We start from the raw sequence: 18,120 nt of genomic DNA, 5'->3' as shown, positions 1-18,120 counted from the left end.
CACGTGGGTTCCAAGGAGGATCAGGCAATGAATTGGGGGGGGACATTTGCTGGGGGGGGGGGGTTCAAAGGCCCAGAAAGTGCCTGTTGGGCTGGGGGAGCCCCAGTGAGGCCCCAAAGAAACGAGAGGGGGAGTTTGGACGTGGCACATTAAGTCCCCAAAGCTGTGGCAGTAGGAGAAGTTGGAGGACCCCCCCCAAAAGACCCCAAAACTGGAAGGGAGATGGGCTGGGGGAGCCCCAATAAAATCCCCAAAACTGGGGGAGGCTGGGGGAGCCCCCAAAAGAGCCCCCAAAACTGGGGGGTGGGCTGGAGTGGGGGAGCCCCCCAAAAAGCCCCCAAAGCGGTGGCGGGACTGGACTGGACTAGACTGGACTGGAGGAGTCCCCCTCCTCCCCCGAGCTCCGGGCGGGTGGCTGCTGCTGAGGCTGGGGCAGGGCGAGCTAGAGGCGGGGGGTGGGGGAAGGCCGATGGCCGCTCCGTACTACAAGTCCCAGGGTGCCCCGCGCGGGGGGCGCATGCGCGCTGGGCGCTGTGTCTCGGCTGCGAGGGAAGGCGCTGCCCCCAGCAGCTCTCGCTGCCTCCTGCCCAGCGCTGGCCGGAGCGGAGCGGCGCCCGGAGTGGCGGTGAGGGGCGCCCCGGGCCTCTGAACGGCGCGGGTCCCGGGAGATGCCTGGGGGCAGAAGGGGGGTACCTGGGGGTCTGACCTCTGGGGGGGGCAGGCAGGAGGGCGGCGGGGGGGGGAGTCTGGCCCCTGGAAGGGGGGGAGGCCGGGCAGGAGGGCGGCGGGGGGGGGAGTCTGGCCCCTGGAGGGGGGGCCAGGCAGGAGGGCGGGGGGGGAGTCTGGCCCCTGGAGGGGGGGGGAGGCCGGGCAGGAGGGCGGGGGGGGGGAGTCTGGCCCCTGGAGGGGGGGGGAGGCCAGGCAGGAGGGTGGCGGCGGGGGGGGGGAGTCTGGCCCCTGGAGGGGGGGGAGGCCAGGCAGGAGGGTGGCGGCGGGGGGGGGGAGTCTGGCCCCTGGAGGGGGGGGAGGCCAGGCAGGAGGGTGGCGGCGGGGGGGGGGGAGTCTGGCCCCTGGAGGGGGGGGAGGCCAGGCAGGAGGGCGGCGGGGGGGGAGTCTGGCCCCTGGAGGGGGGGGAGGCCAGGCAGGAGGGCGGGGGGGGGAGTCTGGCCCCTGGGGGGGGGGAGGCCAGGCAGGACGGCGGGTGGGGGGGAGTCTGGCCCCTGGAGGCCAGGCAGGACGGCGGGGGGAGGAGTCTGGCCCCTGGAGGGGGGGGAGGCCAGGCAGGAGGGCGAGGGGGGGGAGTCTGGCCCCTGGAGGGGGGGGAGGCCAGGCAGGGGGGGGGGGGGAGTCTGGCCCCTGGAGGGGGGGGGGAGGCCAGGCAGGAGGGCGGGGGGGGGAGTCTGGCCCCTGGAGGGGGGGGAGGCCAAACAGGAGGGCGGGGGGGGGGGAGTCTGGCCCCTGGGGGGCGGGTGGAGGCCAGGCAGGAGGGTTGGGGGGGCGTGACGGTGGGGTTCAGTCACTGTGAGAATCAGAGGGCAGTGTTGTGGGATGGGGGTCTAACTCTGAGGTCTGATCACTGTGGGGTATCTCTGGGAGGGCAGGGAGGTGATGGGTGGAGTAACTTGAGGTTCCCTTGGTGATTTGGGTGGAGGTAACTGATCCCTTCATTTCTTCCTTTCTCTAGTGAGAAGTGTGTCTCTGCGAGTCAGGGGATTTGTCTGTGCCTGGCGCTGGAACTGCTCCTCAGGTTTGGGCACGTCTCATTACTCTGGGTGGGCACTTAAAGCCTCTGTGTGTTCTGGAGATTTTACTCCCACTTTACTATTCAGTCCTCTCTCTTCCCCCGCCCCATCACCCCATCCACTTGGATCTGACAGGCCTTCTCCAGCTCCAGGGACATAAAACCCTTGTGCCCAGCCTACTCTATTACCCCTCTCTGTCCCCCTCCCTAGAGGGCTGTGGGTGTCTACCACCTTCAGCCTCCTCCAGCGTGCACACCCAGCTTTGCAAACAATCTGTCAGTTTGTTCCCCCTTGCCGAGCATGCACCTCCCATTCAACATCACTCCTTTCATTTTCGATATCGACTGTCTCCACTCAAATATGACCCTGGTCTCTTGCAGGTGCTAATGGCAGACACCCCCTAAAATGCAAGGGGAGACTCAGTCCACGCAGTTCATTCCCAGATAACTATACGCTGAGAATTTAAAGTGGCACCAATTAAAGCTAGTTACTTTTAAAAGAATGAGTAAAACAGTTTCAGATCTCACACCTGCCCAAGTCCTCCTGCCAAAGTGCGTGGGTTTAAAATCACATGTTCTTATTTTTTAAAATGTTTCTCCCTCCTGCCCCCATTGCTGTGTGCAAAACCTCCACACACAACAGTGGAAACTGACTAGAATGGCAACCCTGAAACTGACTATGCGCAAGGTGCTGTCAGTGTCGAAGCTGTAAAAACAGAGAGATGCTTTGTCCTGATTATAGCTGCACCCGTGCAAACCCCATGGATGGGCAAAGCTGTACAATGTGAGCTAGTACAGTGTATCATTGCTTGGAGCTGGGGTAAGCTGCACCGATGAATGGAGCTAAGGCTTGCGTCTCTTTCATCCTTCTACTATAGTAACATTTGGCCAGTCCATGCCCAGAAATTCCACTGGCTGAACTAAATCAGTGCATCTCCAATGCACGCTAACTCACAATCAGCTCCTCCTAAGCTGATGTCCATGTTGCGAGGCGGATATGAGTTTAGCTTGCAAAGGGTTTGTGCCAACTTAACTAAATCTGTTTAGAAACCTGTTTAGTTCAATCAGAGCAATTTGTGGTAGCCCAGCCTTTATTTGTTCCTTGGGAAAGCACTTTCAGACAGATGCCAGTTTTTAAACTGATGGTGACCCTTTAAGATAGCAATTTATTTTCATTCTCAAAAGTTATGAAATGTCTAGGACCTAAAGATTTTTTTAAATCTTGCATCTTTTAAAGCAATTTGCTTTGATATTTGGAAGGAAGTTCTGTGGGAGCTGCCTTTTATAGAAATGAGATTAATTTTGACTTGGGGTTAACTTTTCAAGTGCTAAAGGCCCATTTTCACTTAGTTTCAATGAGATCTAGGGCACATAGGGTACATCTACCCAGCAAGCAGGATCCTGCTGCAGCTCTGAAGACCCCACTCCCTAAGCTTCAGATACCGAACATCTACACGCTATTTTTAGTGCTGTAGCGTGAGCCCAATTCTGTAGACCCAGGCTCTGAGACTCACTGCCGTGGGATCCTGCTTGCTGTGTAGACATGCCCTAAATGTCCAGGTGACCTTTGAAAATGTTACCTTGTCTTAACTGTAGGACTTTTCTTCCTCAGGGTCTGATCCTGCAAATGCTACCAGTGTTCCCATGGGGACACCATGCCTGGTACTGTTTACTGGATGAGGCCCTTGGTCCTGCTCCTGCATTTGGACCCACAAGGGTCCAGTTGTAGGTTCTGGACTTTAGACTGTCAGTTGTTCCTGGCAGGCAATATCTGTGGTATTATGTGGCTGCCCATTGCTATAGTATCTGAGGATTGTGAGCCTCACAACACCCTGTGCTATTCCTGTGTTACCGCTGAGAAACAGAAGCAGAGGGTGACTTTCCCAGAGTCATACATGAAGTCTGTGGTAGAGAAGGGAATTGAACCCACATTTCCAGATTCCTAGGGTAGCGTCCTAACCACCAGACCACTCTTCCTCCCTAACTGGGCCTTTTATATGGATCGACCATATAAATAGTCATTTCTGAGTTTGATTCTTTAAAAGGACACTGACCACTTCTTCATAATATTTCTAGTCAGAATTCCTGACCCATGTTACGAAGAGCACTTGGTTTACTAAAATTGAACTAGTGTTGAAAATCTAATTTTCTTTTTGCTGTTCATGCTGATTGTTTATAGTAATTCTCTTAGCCTGGGCAAATAAATATTTGCTGAGATAATATAAGCCAAAAAGTGGAAACTTCCGTTTTGCTTTCAGGCTCTCAGTGGAAAACCCCACCCCCAAGAGAATGTGTGCTTAAAAGCAACTGTTTCTCGTTTTGCATTTAAACAGCACCCTAAAATATCTGTGTAAAACCCTTTTCCACTGGAGTGAAAAGAAATGAATGGATGCATGTCTGTTGGGTTTGGTATAAACGTGTTTATACAGAATCTGAACTGCTGGCCAGCTTTGAGTTGACATTGTTTCTTTAGTGCAAACCTTCCTGATGAAGGGTCTGATCCTGGGAGGTGCTGAGTGCTTTCAGCTCCCCTTGGCTTCGGTAGTAGTGGAGAGAATTTAGAATTTTGCAGGCTGATCTCTGGACTGGTATGATCTGAGGGGAGTGCTCTGTATTAAGTACGTCTCCACTATGAGCTAGGGGCGTGATTCCCCTGCTCATGTACGCACACTGAAACCCATGAGTGTGTACTCAGCTTTGGCTCCGCTGCTGCTCTCTGTGCTTACGTAGCTAGTAATACTCGTGATAGTTCTTACTGAACAGTGCAAGTATGAGTGTGACAGGTTCCCCCCAGGGTGCCACCTGGAACTGGGGTACCATTGAGCCCTCTGACTCACCAGCCTGGGCTCCCTCTCACACTGTGCTGCTGTGAGAAGCTGCAGACCCGCTCCCAGTCCTACACTTCCACCAGCAAACACACAGATTGGGACACACCCAGCTGCAGTTACACACAGGCTGACCAGCCACTGCATGAACCAACAATGGAGAAGCTACAGCCAAAATAACCACCAGCTTCCCAACTTAGGACCCCAGAGCTGTACCATCCTGCCCTGGTCAAAACCCTGACCAGTATGAATTTATTATCCAGTTCGCCTCCCCCTCAATGTGGAGAGGAAATGCCCCTGCCCCTTGAGCTAAGATTCCCAAGCACTTTATTCAAATTCACTGGTTTAGATGAAAACATAAAATAAGTTTATTAATTACAAAAAAATAGATTTTCCGTGATTATAAGTGTTAGCAAACAGATCCTAGCAGATTACCTAGTCAATAAAAAAACCGCAAACTAAGCCTAAAATACCGGAAAGATAGGATATGAATTAACAAATTCTCACCCTGGCTGACGATACCAGCAGGCTTGCAGATTGTCAAGCCACAAGCTGCACTTGCTTTGCATCTTGGGATTCCCACCCCTGTTCCAAGTCCTTTTCTTTAGGAGATTCTCTTAGGTCTTCAGTTGTGGGAGAGTGAAGAACAACCAGTGAGGTCACTCCCTGCCTTATGTAGCTTTAGCATATGACAGGAACCCGATGTCCCAAACTTGGTTTGTGGAAAAACACCTTGATTATCATACACATTGTGAAGAGAGTGGTCACTTTGGATGGACTATTACCAGCAGGAGAGTGAGTTTGTGTGGGAGGGGGCGGAGGGTGAGAAAACCTGGATTTGTGCTGGAAATGGCCCAACTTGATTATCATACACATTGTAAGGAGAGTGGTCACTTTAGATAAGCTATTACCAGCAGGAGAGTGGGGTGGGAGGAGGTATTGTTTCATGGTCTCTGTGTGTATATAATGTCTTCTGCAGTTTCCACGGTATGCATCCGATGAAGTGAGCTGTAGCTCACGAAAGCTCATGCTCAGATAAATTGGTTAGTCTCTAAGGTGCCACAAGTCCTCCTTTTCTTTTTGGAAAAACACTGGTATCCAAGATGGAGTTCCGTGTCATGTGACCTGATCACATGCCTTTGCATACTTTGCTGAGTTATAGCAGCCATTTCTTAGGCCTTGTCTACACTGGTGAAAAAACACCCCCCCGAGCGCTGCACGTTTCAGCGCTGTAACATGCCAGTGTAGACAGTGCACCAGCGCCGGGAGCTGCGTTCCCAGCCCTGGTAGCTACGCCCCTCGTGGAGGTGGGGGGGTTTTTAGAGTGCTGGGAGAGCTGTCTTCCAGCGCTGTGCCGTGACTACCCAAGCCACAGGGCAGCGCTTTAACGTGGCCAGTGGAGACGTTCCCTTACAGGCTCACCAGGTTGGGGAGAAGCTGCTCCTAAGGCTTATTGTTTTTCCTAATGGCCCATTACCCTGAATAGGCTCTTCACAGCCCCCTATCTAGAATGGAAGCACTTTGCCCAGTGGGTGTCACCCAGGTGTGACTGCATGTGAAATACAGATACATAGTCAATATTCATAACTTCAGATACCAAAATGATAATGCATACAAATAACAACATAATCATATTCAACAAAATCGTAACCTTTCCAATGACACCTCATACAAAATGCATCATAATTATGCCATAATCATACAATTATATCACTATGAAGAGTATGGGGTGCAGTGTCCCAATGGGCACATGAATAAGGGACGCAAACCCCAGCTCGCAATGTGTGTAGCCTTAGAGTCTCTTGATCTTGGTTGAGGCCTCTGCTGTAAATACTAACGATTCATTCTGGTAGTGAAAAGGCTCTGGAGCCGGAAAGTTAGTCCGATGACCTTGAATCAGGTTGCCATCTTAATTTTTTAATGGTTGTGAAAGCACTAGGATTGCACAGGGTGGCGAACGAGCGTACAGTTCAGCTCTCTCTTATATCAGGCTGTCTGATTTCCTTCTCTACGTTCACACTGCATTTGCTCGTAGTACTTTTTCTAGTATCCAGGTGGGTTTGCATTTCTACCTCGAAAACGCCCTTTGATATTTTGTCAGCCTGAGATCTGCTCTGTAAAGGAACCTTGTGGGGAGCGAATTATCGATGGACGATTGTAAATGCCCAGTGGTATTTATGCAAGTGGATGTGAGCAATGCATATTCATCTCTTCTGATGCATCCACACTTGTGGCATGCCGTGTCTCGTTAAAGCCCCCTTGTATCTCCCTGAGCTTCGGACTGGCGTGTGCCGTGGTGGAAGACAGTGTTATTTGATGTGATTTTAAAGGACACGGTGGCTCACCTGCCAGTGGGAGTTGAGCTTCAAACTCTTCTTAGAGCATGTTAGAATCCAGCTGCCAGAGCAAAGAGGGCAGCCACCTATTTTGATTCCTCCATTGTAATGGGTACTGGAGCCTGTTACCTGGCATAGTTCCACTCCTGGTTCTATTTGTCTGTTGTGCTAGGCACTGGACAGAAACAATAAGGAACTTATAGTCTAAACAGACAAAGGGTGGGATGGGAAACAGAGGCACAGTGCGGTAATGAGTTGGTCAAGCTCACACTGGAGGTCAGTGTCAGAGCTGGGAACAGAACCCAGGTCTCCTGATTCCTAGGCCAGACCTATGGTCATTACTCTCCCATGAATCCCAGGTCAAGTTTGGGGTACAGGCCATACCATTCCCTGAACCCCAGAGTCAGGGTTGGATACCCTTCTGCAAGATATACTGTAGCCCACAGAGAAGTTAAGGGTTTGATGCAAAAATCACTGGGTGGGGGTCCCTGGCCTGTGTTATGCAGGAGGTCAGACCTGGTGATCAGAATTCTGGCCTTAAACTCTATGAATAAAACTGATATGATCCTAGTAAATTTCACCTGGCTGCTCCAGGTGGGATCAGGCTGGGCCGGATTTGGCCTACAGTGCCCAGGAACAGCGCAGGTACCTGAGATTTCTCTATAGCTGTGAGACTCGTGTTTCTTTCCAGGTATCTCCAGTGACACCCACAGAGAGACCGGAACAATGGATGATGGTCATGGTAGTGCCTCTGTTGCTCCTGTAAATTCACAGGGGAACGAAACTAAAATTTCATTTGATTCGCTGTGGGGCTTGGCAAGCACCACGCGGCGCAGCGGGGCTGTTAGTTTGATCTTCCCTTTGGGGTTTCCGAATTGCACAGGGTATGGGCTGCCTGCAATCCTGTAACAAACGCGCCCTCCTGATGCTGAGTCGTCAGCCAGTTGGAGACCCCTGGCTTAGTGTAGCCTGCACGCCTAGGAATCTTTTAATTCAAATATAATCCATTCACCGCGATATGTAGTCGCTTGTTTGCGGACCTCGCGTTTCCTAAGTGTGGTGTCAGTGATCCTTGCAAATCTTTTCTGGGCATTGTCCTGTTCAAATAGTATGCTGAAAAGCCCTGTGCTTGAAAAGAATCCCACTCTGTCAGCCCTAGAAAACTGCCTACATCCACAGCACAGATCTAAGGCTCCCTGGCCTTTTCTTTTCCACTTGTGAGGCAGGCTACATTGTCATTGAGTTTTTATTAGCACCGATGAGTTCAATCCAGAAATTTTAAAGCGACATTGTCAGCTGGATTGTAGAGCCAAAGTTCAGATTTTTATGTATTTAAAAAGGCTTTTACACAACTGAATAGTTGTTGGGGTTTTTTTTCCCCCCCCTCCAACTTCTGTTTTAAATTTCAGTGGAAACAGACTTTTGGCTTGAACGTTGCCTGGTAGTGCCGTGAACCCAGCTCTGCTGCTCTCTGCTAGGGCTTGAGAAGCAGGAAGTGACTGTGAAGGAGAAAGAAACAAAAACTTTCCAAACTACTTTTGTTGTCAGAGTCCCGAGTCCTGCAGTCAAATCCAGGTGGGTGGATCCTTACATGAGGCTCTGCCCCAGGGGCAGAGATCCACCCGTGCAGGTCTGATTGCTGGATGGGAGCCCAAGTTAATAATCAAGTAGCATAAATGGTGAAAAATAAACTAGAAACTTACAATCTAAAGTGCTGTTAACAACAGGGGAGAAGATATTTTTTAAAACTAAAAGCAAAGTTGTTCTGCTGTGAGATTTAGCACTGACATGTAGCTACTACATCTGGGCCTGCAGATCTCTGAAGAGCTGGACCACTGAATTTAGTAGCTGACACAGTAGACACGTGGGGTCATGGGAGATCTGGGGTAGATATGCTGGTACAGGACCACAGCCATATTCTTCACTGTTCCTAGACTCTACAGGTAAGTGATGCAAATGCAGTGGATGTTAGATATGAGAGATCAGCAACCAGACTGAGAAGTTTGTTAAGTCCTTATCACAATGTACCTCAAACTGTTTCCATCTTACACGCAATAACGGTAGATATGCAAGGGGTGAGGATCGCAGTTCGGGGTGTCAAGTATCAGGGGGTAGCTGTGTTTGTCTGTATCCACATACAAAACGAGGAGTCCAGTGGCACCTTAAAGATTAACAGATTTATTTGGGCATAAGCTTTCGTGGGTAAAAAACCACACTTCTTCAGATGCATGGAGTGAAAATTACAGATGCAGGCATTATATAATGACACGTGAAGAGAAGGGAGTTATCTCACAAGTGGAGAGCCAGTGTTGACAGGGCCAATTCATGCGAGTTTTTTGTTCAGGGTTTGGGTGACCTTAACTTTGGATTTCCAGGCTTTTAAAATGTGTGTGTCACTGTTTGGCGCGGGAGGGGAGTGATGGATTGAGATGAGGTTGGAAGTTTTATTTAATGAAAACAAAAATCAAACAACATTTTTCTCTTAGGTATCACCTACCCCGATAACCTTCAATAACGAATAGAAACATACAGCCTTAACTTCAAGTTGCCAAAGTGCTTTGCCCAAGACATGGAACTTGCGTTTGTTGTTTCACAATCCTTGCAAACAGCTGTAGTCTAGAATTCCATTTAGATGCATAAACTGGGAAGCCCTCGCCCCTTTAGAGTGTCAGTTTTCTGATCCAGGAAATAGTATCAGTTACCTACTGGGCAGTGAATTTTCATTTACACGGAACTCACTTGCAGCCAATCAGGATGTCCTGGTTTGCATATTTAGTGCTGATTGGCAGCTGCAGCTCCTCGAGTTAGCTAAGCATTGTTGACCCCCAAGGAGGTAGACAGTAGACCTTTTGTTATGTGACTCTTTTCAGCCAATCATGACCCAGGATTTCGTTGGCCAGTATGTAAGGAGGATGTCTACCCCCATCTGGGTTTTGAGGCTGTAGTGCTTTGGGGGAAAGCTACCACGTAAGGGGAAAGCGTTAATAGATGTATATCTGCTGTGATCTTTTTTTTTTTCCTTCTGCTGCTGCTATATTTTAACAGGAGCACAAGCCAATTGTGTGACCCCTCCAAAACAGAGCGCGCCTCCCCCTGATGGCCTGCTTTGCTGATAGTTATCCAGGCCACTGTATATATTTGGAAAGGCCAGGAGCCCTTTATGTACAGCTGTCCCTTTCCCAGTGGGGCGCAGAGTACCCCCTGCTTGCAAACATTGGCACCAGATGGGATAGAAAACTCCACAGCAGAGCTCTGAACTGAGATGATCCAAGCTGAGCTCAGCAATGCTGAGCAGCAGTGTGTGAAATCCAACGTAAAAATAACGCACGAGGCAGGTGTTGAGATTTTGCACCTGGGGTTTGTTGAAGTGACTTGTAATTCCAAGCTGTAAAATAACCACTCCTGGGGAATTGTGAGGGTGCTAAGTGACAGCAGCAAATGTCTCGATTTTTTTTCTTTTTTGGTTAATCAAATGATCTGTGGGGGGTCTCGTTTGCTGCTGGTGGCTTGTAAGCCTGGGGGCGTTGGGTAGAACTGCACAGGATGACTCATTCGCTATAGTTTTCTTTAAAATGCATCGCTCTCCTCTTGAGAACGCAGCCATCTGGGTGTCTCTGCTTTATTCCATATGGATGAGTTGGAAATAACCAACCACAGGAGCCGCCCCCGAGGGGTGGGTGCTGCGCCCACAGGAGCCTGGCTGCCCTAGATGCCAAAGGGCCCCGTACAGCAGTGGAGGGTCCGTTGCTACCTGCATCTCCCCAGACTCCTGCTTCTGATTGTGATGGACAAAACCTTCCAGCCGACTGATGGCTGCTCTGTTGGTTAAGTTGTGCCCTGCTCTTGAGCTCTCCAGGGCCCATGGCATTTTAGAAGGCTGTTAGCAGACCGTGTGATACACAGATTAACCCTTTGACTGCGGCATTGGGGGAAGGGTAGCGATTGGTTTTTGGTTGTGTGCGTACAGAGCCTGGCTAATGTGGGCCTGATCCCAGATCAGGGCCTCTAGATCTATTGCAATACCCATAATGAATAACACTGGAAATCCTGGGTTCCTGTAATGCCCCATGTTGGCCTACTTGTCAGTGCTGACATCATGTGCTTGGGGGTCTAACACTGAGAGTCTTTGCCCCCAAAAGCTTACGCTGTCCGTTTGATTGTAACCCCCCCAACGTTGGCAGCAGGATTCAGGCCTGGGTAGGACCCCAAACTACATTTAACCTGCTGGGTTTGACATTGATTCGCTTCTGAGTTGCATGCTTGAAGTGTTCAGCGAGTTCACCTCCCAATTGTCTTTCATGGAGAAATGCATATGCTTCCTCCCCCCGGGTTTGTAGACTTTGCCGCCTACCTGCTGGATTGCCTGCTGTCAGCTCAGGGTCGTCATTCTTAACTCTGTATGTCTTGTGTCTCTCTCTCTTTGCAGGCCTGACGTACGCCCTTGAAGGGGATGGTTTGAAGGTGGGTGGACAACGTGCTCTGGCTCAGCTCACTTTCAGACCTTGGAAAATGGCAGCCGCGCTGGGTGCCGGAAGCGGTTCTGCTGGGCCACCTGGGCTCCCCAATTCCGTGCCAGGGCATGTGGCCCTGCCCGCAGTGGCAGTATGGGAATGGCAGGACGAGTTTGGCAGGTGGAGGCCATACAGAGGGAGCGTATGCAGCTTTATTGAACAGGCTCTCCAGGCCCCTGCACAGAAGGGGAGACGATCAGGACCGGGGCTGGCCAGCAGCAGTATCCCGCTGGGGCAGGCAGACGCCATGCTCGCCCCTTATGTCATCGACATACCAAGCCTGGTGCAGTTCCGACAGGACACAGGTAAGAAACCTCTTTCCTGGCTAATTTTACATGTGCTTAAATGCTTTGCAAGATTGCGGCCTGAGAACCGTATGCCTTCTTCCACCCCCCCGCACATCCCTTCAGGGAAGTTGCATAAAAAGGCCTTTTTGTGATTAAAACACTCCTGTTTGATTCCCTTGTCCCACTCCTCCCCGGCTGCAGCACCAGCTGCTCTGGCTTGGCCTGGTGCCCTGTGAACGCTGCTGAGCTAATGCCTGCAATCCCCACAGAATGACGTAGGGCAGTGCTAGAACACTGCCCCTTCAGATTGACTTTCCTTTCCCACTTTTTTTTCCCCTTTGTTCCAGGGAGGAGGGAGGTTGGCTTTTGAGGGTAAAGTACAGGATTAGTTGCTGGGAAATCTGGGTTCTGTTCCCGCCTTTGCTCCTGACTCACTGCACAACCCAAGGAGGTCTCTCAGGCCAACAGTTTAGTGTCCATTACATCTGGATGATCACCTTTAGTGCCTAGGGGCTGACTTTCTTTTCCCCTGGAAGTAGTGAGCACCTATAACTTCGATGGGGTTTTTGTGCGCTCATCACCTCTGGAAAATCAGGCCTGGGTGTGTCAAAGTGGACACCCAACATTAGTCCCCACTTCTGAAAGCACAAGCCTATCCGTGCCTCAGTTTACCCATCTGTAAAAATGGAGCTAAGTCCTGCCTCCCGAGAAGTGGCAAGGCTTGGTTCACTCTGAGGGCCTTAGAGAAGGGCAGAAATGTTCAGGTTTCTTGAATATAGTAAATCAGTTGGGTTCGCAGAGCGTGAGGGGCGATAAGATGAATCCTAAATGACAGGCCTATAAGCAAGGATGGACATGTTCCCTGCTCATATTCCTACTTTCTTGCTCTAATGTTAGGGTAAGTAGCACACAGCTGAGCTGGGCACCGCTCTGGAAAGTACCTGGAGCTTTGAAACCTGGCTAGGAAGGTGTCCCAAGTGAGAGACTTCATCAGCAAGATGTATGTGTTTGAGAGTGTCTGTCACTGGCGCAGCCCCAGTAGCTCTGAATATTCTTTAGGCACCCAGCAGCCTTGTTTGGTTGGGGCTCATAATGCTCTGAAAACTGCTGTGGAGATCACCAAGCAGGCACCAGGACTGCCTCTTTCCATAATGCTCAGTGACCAAGCTGTGCATAGAACGCAGGAGTCCTAACTCTCAGGCCTTGCTCTCCCCAGTAGCCAATGGTCCCCTCTCTCTAGGCCTCCATTTATTTTCAGAAAGGGTCCCTTTTCTGACACAGCTACAGCAGCATGATTGAATCAGTAACAGTGATGGGCTTTGTCCCAGCTACGTGATGAGTTAAAATGGTCTCAGCACTCAGCAGTGGATCTGGTTCTTAGTGTAGGTGGAATCTTGTGAGCAGCTGGGGTGTAGGACCACCTAGGGAGCACCATTCTCTCCTAATGGCCAAACTGTGAATGGATTATCCTCCCACAGGAGAGGGGCAATCTCTCTGAAAGCAACTACCGACGCTCTATATTATCTTGCTTCTCTCTAGTCCCTTTCACTGGAAAAGATTCCACAGCGCTTCACAGATTGTATTCATGCAGGGACTGCTGAAATGCAGCCAGCTCTGGGGTGGAGGGAGGTGGAATGAACGTTTTGGCAAAGGACCCTGGGGGTCAAACCGCTGCTCTTATGAAACTATAACAGAATCTTTAATGTCGGGGCTGCTGACTCAAGTTTGAGGATCTTGTCTGAAAGTCCCCTCCCCGTGAATGCATGGGGCTCAGTAAATGGATCTTGAAGGGAGGATGGGCCGAGATGGCCTGGCTGGGATTTGGATCTGTGGCTGCAGGGACCGCAGATTCGTTGCTCACGCCATGAAGCTACCTGTTCAGTTTGCATTTCAGTATGATCCTTTAAAACGCTCTTGTTCCCACTATCTCCCCCCCCGCCCCAGCTTCTGGTGGGGCAGTTATGTTCAAAGCTCCCCGGCTTTGAGCAAGGCTCCCCGCCTTTAGACATGAACGTTGTGTAAATGATCAGCCAGCTGACCTTTGTAATGTGCTAGAGGTAAAATAAACTCCGCAGGAAACGTTCCTATGAAAATCGTTAAACAGAACGAAAAAGAGCCCATTGCATTCTCCCCGCTGCTATTCAACAGACAAGCAGGCTCTTCAAAGGAAGCTGGGAAGAATAACAGGAAGCCAGTGTTAACAGGTTTAACATCCCCATAGAAAGGGAGCGACAGCTGCAAAGGCGGCTCTCAAGCGCTGGATTAGGAACGAGCCTCAGCTGCTGGTCTGCGCAGTGTAGCCAGAAGTAAATATCAGGCGGCTTCAGGAACTGTCCTAAAGCTACCCTGTCTGTGTGGCCAAGATAAGAACAGCCAATGCCCTGCCCCCGGGTATCCCAGAGCGGTACCACCTCACACTGTGTGTTGAGACCCAAAAGCCACCTCTTCCCACAGCTGGGGGCTAGCGGGTGCTGCAGTTCCATGCGCTGAAAGCCCTTGTGCTGCATTTATCCTGCAGTCTGCTAGGACGTAGGATGTCACTGCTGGCTTTGAACGCTAGCCCCCAGCTGAGCATCGGTCTCCCACCTTCGTTTTCCCACAGCGCCCATGGTACAGACTCTCTGGGGGGCTGCGTTAGCTCCCAGGGGTGAGGTTTGCTCTGCCTCTCAAGGCTGCGATCTCATCCCCATTGCTCCCCCCAACAAATTCCTTCTCCTATGTGTCTCGCTGTGCATCCAGGGGTGCTGTAAGAGAACATCCCCCTCCTTCACTTCGTTTTCAGGGAGCAGCCAGGTGGGGAGCAGTTCCTAGAACTTGCTTTTGGGCACGTGCTCTGATTTCCCATCCCAGAGCCAGCTCCTCAGCTGGTGGATGTCAGCCTAGCTCTCTTGATGTCCACGTTACACTGATTTACTCCGACTGAGAATCTGACCCACTAGGATTTCCAAGCCTGATGTTTGAGCTACAAGGGCCCTGGGGAAGTAACTAGAGCGCCTTTCCTTTCAGTATTCTAGCTCTTAAGTAGCGTTGGTCACATGTTGTCTCTTGTCATGGTGCTTGCTAGTTAAAGGGTCAATATTCCATCGGTACAGCAAAGTAAACCGAGAGCAGTCAGTGCTCTTGTACGGAGTAGGTCACTTGCTGAGCTAACCTCTGAAGCAGTGATCTGTAACTTCCTAAGCCCCCAGGGCCACAGAATCAATTTCCGTAATACGCTAGAGGACCACAAAACAGCCGTCATGTGAGATACTGAGGTCCTATTACTTGGAGATAGTGCTTTAAAGTAATCACGAAACTCTTTTTTTCATATGGACACATGTAATGGGGTACGTGAGGGGCAGTGTTGTCCAGTGGTCGAGTGAGGACTCCTGGATTCTTTTCCTGTCTAGTCCAGTCATTGACTCGCCTTGGGCAAGTCACTTTGACACCATGCCTTAGTTTCCCCATCATAACGTGGGTACCTCACAGGGTCATGAGGCTTAAGGTTTGCAGAGCATCTGGGCATCCATGGATGACAGGTTCTTGTAAGTCAGGGAGGTCCCCACCCCGCTCTCCCTGCAGCACTCGCAATAGATTATGCTCCATAATCACTTCCTTTATTTTTAACTTATGTAATGAAACCCTGAGGCAGGACTGCACTTACAAACCTAAGCCTTCACTTGAGCCATCTGTTCCTTGGGATGTTCCCTGACCCGCCTGTCCCTTCCTTCTGGCTCTTTTACCTTGAAGAAATTCTCAACCTATTATGCGTTGGAGTTAATGACACCCTCCTTATCTGGTTGCCAGAGTGAGTCACTAGAACAGCTCTGCACCTCTGCAAAGGGTCTTGAAGTCAGACACCTGCAAGTCAGATCCCTACAGCCCAACACTGGTCCCAAAGAGAGCAAAATATGATTAGCCAAACGCATTATACCGGAATCCAAACCAAACCTACAGACACCCAGGAGCAATGTAGAAAGAGGCTGACTTTAGGGGAGTTCCCATGAGACTAAAATGTTTAAAATTCATCTAAATGACTTGGGAAAACGGGACTGAGGAGCCTAAGTGACATAGGCACTTAGGAGGCATTGAAAGTCATTGGGACCGAGGCTCTGACGTGCCTGAGTCACTTAGGCTTGTGAGCCACTTCGGTGCTTTTGAACGTTTTCCCCTGGTGCTTCTCCCTGTACAAGCTCTGTAGCTGCTGAAAAGCCTTCCTCTGTGAATGTGAAGGTTTGCTCATGCCTCCCTGTTTCCCCCCCTTACGCGTGCGTCCCCAAAGACACTAGCACCATGGAGGAGCAGCACTCTGAGGGCCCCTGGGCTGGTTCAGTCCCTGCTGGGGGAAGCCTTTTTTGCTGACTTTTAATTTCCCCTTTTATTGGTTGGTTTCTATCCTCCTTGAGCAGGTTTTAATAAAAACAACCAGGGGAAATGTGCTTCTCAGGTCACTTTGCGGCTGGGAAGCAGAGCCTTTGATATGTGAGCAGGCTTTAGCTCCCGCTGGTCTAGAATAACCCTTGAACCAGCAACTCCACTGTGGTTTTGTTCCCCTTCCCTCTGTATGAACAGCTGCTCTCTCTAGACTTCCCAGACTGCTTTCCCAGGTTTGCCTCTGCCTTTCCTTCGGACTGTTGCACACACGTGTGTATGTGTGGGTGCGGTACCTGGCAAAGTGGCCATTTCAAAGCATCTTCTAGGATTGTTCAATCTCTGAAAGACCCACATCTACTAAGCCACCAGACCTGGGTGGTTGGCCCTTTGGTGGTCACTTCAGAAACGTTCCACTGTCCCTTTTGCTTCTGATTTCCTACAGTGCCCTAAGGAAGTGGATGCCAAATTCCCATGGGAAGTCAAAGAGAGTTGAGTTCTTGACTCCCATAAGCACTTTCAGAAATCTTGCCCCAGGGTGCCACTTCTCCATAGTTACAGTGTTGCTATGTTTTTTGTGGCTTTGACTGATGTCCAGTGTCTGTTTCTCTTGAACCAGGAACCATGCGATCCGTCCGCAGACACCTCTTCGCTCAAGACTCTGCGGCCGGGCAGGGCATCGTGTGGGAGTGGCAGAATGACGAAGGTGGGTGGTCTCCATACGAGATGAAGATCTGTGTGTTCCTGGAGCAAGCCTTCACGCATGGCCTTCAGCATGTAGACCTGAGCTCCTTGGGCTACAACTACGACATTGATTTTGTATCGCTGGTCCAGACCAACAAGACCTCCAGGTTCCGACGAGGTATTCAGAGGCGCATGGACACCCCGTATCCAGTGACCCCGGCCTTGGGGCCCCTTCACATGGCAGTGGCTTGTTCTTGTCAACAGTGCTTGTTGAATAGTGGAACTGGCCCTGTCACCACGCGCTATCGGCACTCCATGATAAACCTCCCCAGTTCATCGGCTGTGCCGCAGGTTTCCAGTCGGACAGCTGCACTAAGCTCTTCTGGGCTTGGCTTTGTGCCCTATAACAAACCGACCTTGTCTGGAGCCAGGTCAACGCCGAGACTCAATACACAGAGTGCATGGGCGCTGCCTCAGTCCGTGGGAGCCGGAGGCCCAAGCCCAGGACTGTCAGCGTCTAATGGAGTCAGGTACAGAAACTGATTGTGTTTAGGGCCTTTGAGAGAGCATAGTCTAACCTGCTAGAATTTGCCATGTAGCGGGCATTTGAATCCAGACCCATATAACCATGGTTGGATGTGATAAAGAAAAGAAAAAACTGGAGTTTGTGCCCTGTCTGGCAGCTTTGTGATGGATAAAGATGGCCTGGAAGGAGGCTACTGCATTCTCCTTCCCTTCTGTTTTTTCACATCAGAAATCCAGGCCAGATCTTCTCTAGAAGTCTCTATGGGCCCTTGGAGAACTTGGTAGGATTCTGATGTGGCACGTTCCAGGAAGGGAGAGGTGGTGAATGGAAGGGACAGGGTTTTATTCAGGCAGTTTAAAACTGAGTTAACACGAAAGCCCCCTGAAAACAGCCAGCTGTAAAAGAGTCGTGTTCAGAACCCCGTCCCTTCACCGAAGGGCCAAGAGTGCTCATGACACGCGTCTGAGACCGCCAGTAAGTCATCCAGGAAAGTCCCTCCTTGATAGCTCTAAGTGTAGTTTTTATGAACCAAAAGTCCTTCCCAGACTTTTTAATCAGCACAAAGAATTTAAAAAAAAAAAAAAAAATGAGAAAAGGATAAATCCAATGATATTTTTCTTGTGCTGCTCACCTTTGAAGGCACTGAGCCAGATTAATCTCTGGTGTATCTGAGGTTCGGGGAGTGATGCTGCTGACGAATTTGACCCATTATATTCGACAGAGCTTCCAGCTTCATAAGGTTAAATGCTGAGGTCTGCCTGGATAATCAGAGACGCAGTTTGTTCTCCATGTGCTCTGATGCCTGAGTAAGGCTAAGATTTTGTCGCGGAGGTCACGGAATCCATGACTTCGAGACCTCT

The 18,120-nt window shown here is 50.5% G+C and overlaps 1 protein-coding gene across 6 annotated transcripts in view; it reads left to right on the top strand.

Annotated features, from left to right (window-relative positions):
- The first annotated feature begins 539 nt into the window (after window positions 1-539).
- Window positions 540-18,120, top strand: part of DTX2 (deltex E3 ubiquitin ligase 2) — a 61,415-nt gene continuing 43,834 nt past the window's right edge. For all 6 annotated transcript variants that reach the window (XM_077836981.1, XM_077836980.1, XM_077836979.1 and 3 more), the window contains exons 1-4: window positions 540-625; window positions 1,685-1,747; window positions 11,329-11,718; window positions 16,670-17,264. In XM_077836981.1, the coding sequence (XP_077693107.1) occupies window positions 11,412-11,718; window positions 16,670-17,264 (902 nt within the window). In that variant the 5' untranslated portion in view covers window positions 540-625; window positions 1,685-1,747; window positions 11,329-11,411. The remainder of the gene's footprint in view (window positions 626-1,684; window positions 1,748-11,328; window positions 11,719-16,669; window positions 17,265-18,120) is intronic.

This window comes from Eretmochelys imbricata, chromosome 17 (genome assembly GCF_965152235.1).
Source record: "Eretmochelys imbricata isolate rEreImb1 chromosome 17, rEreImb1.hap1, whole genome shotgun sequence".
Classification (NCBI taxonomy): Eukaryota; Metazoa; Chordata; order Testudines; family Cheloniidae; genus Eretmochelys; species Eretmochelys imbricata.
This window is presented reverse-complemented; position numbering and strand designations above follow the sequence as displayed.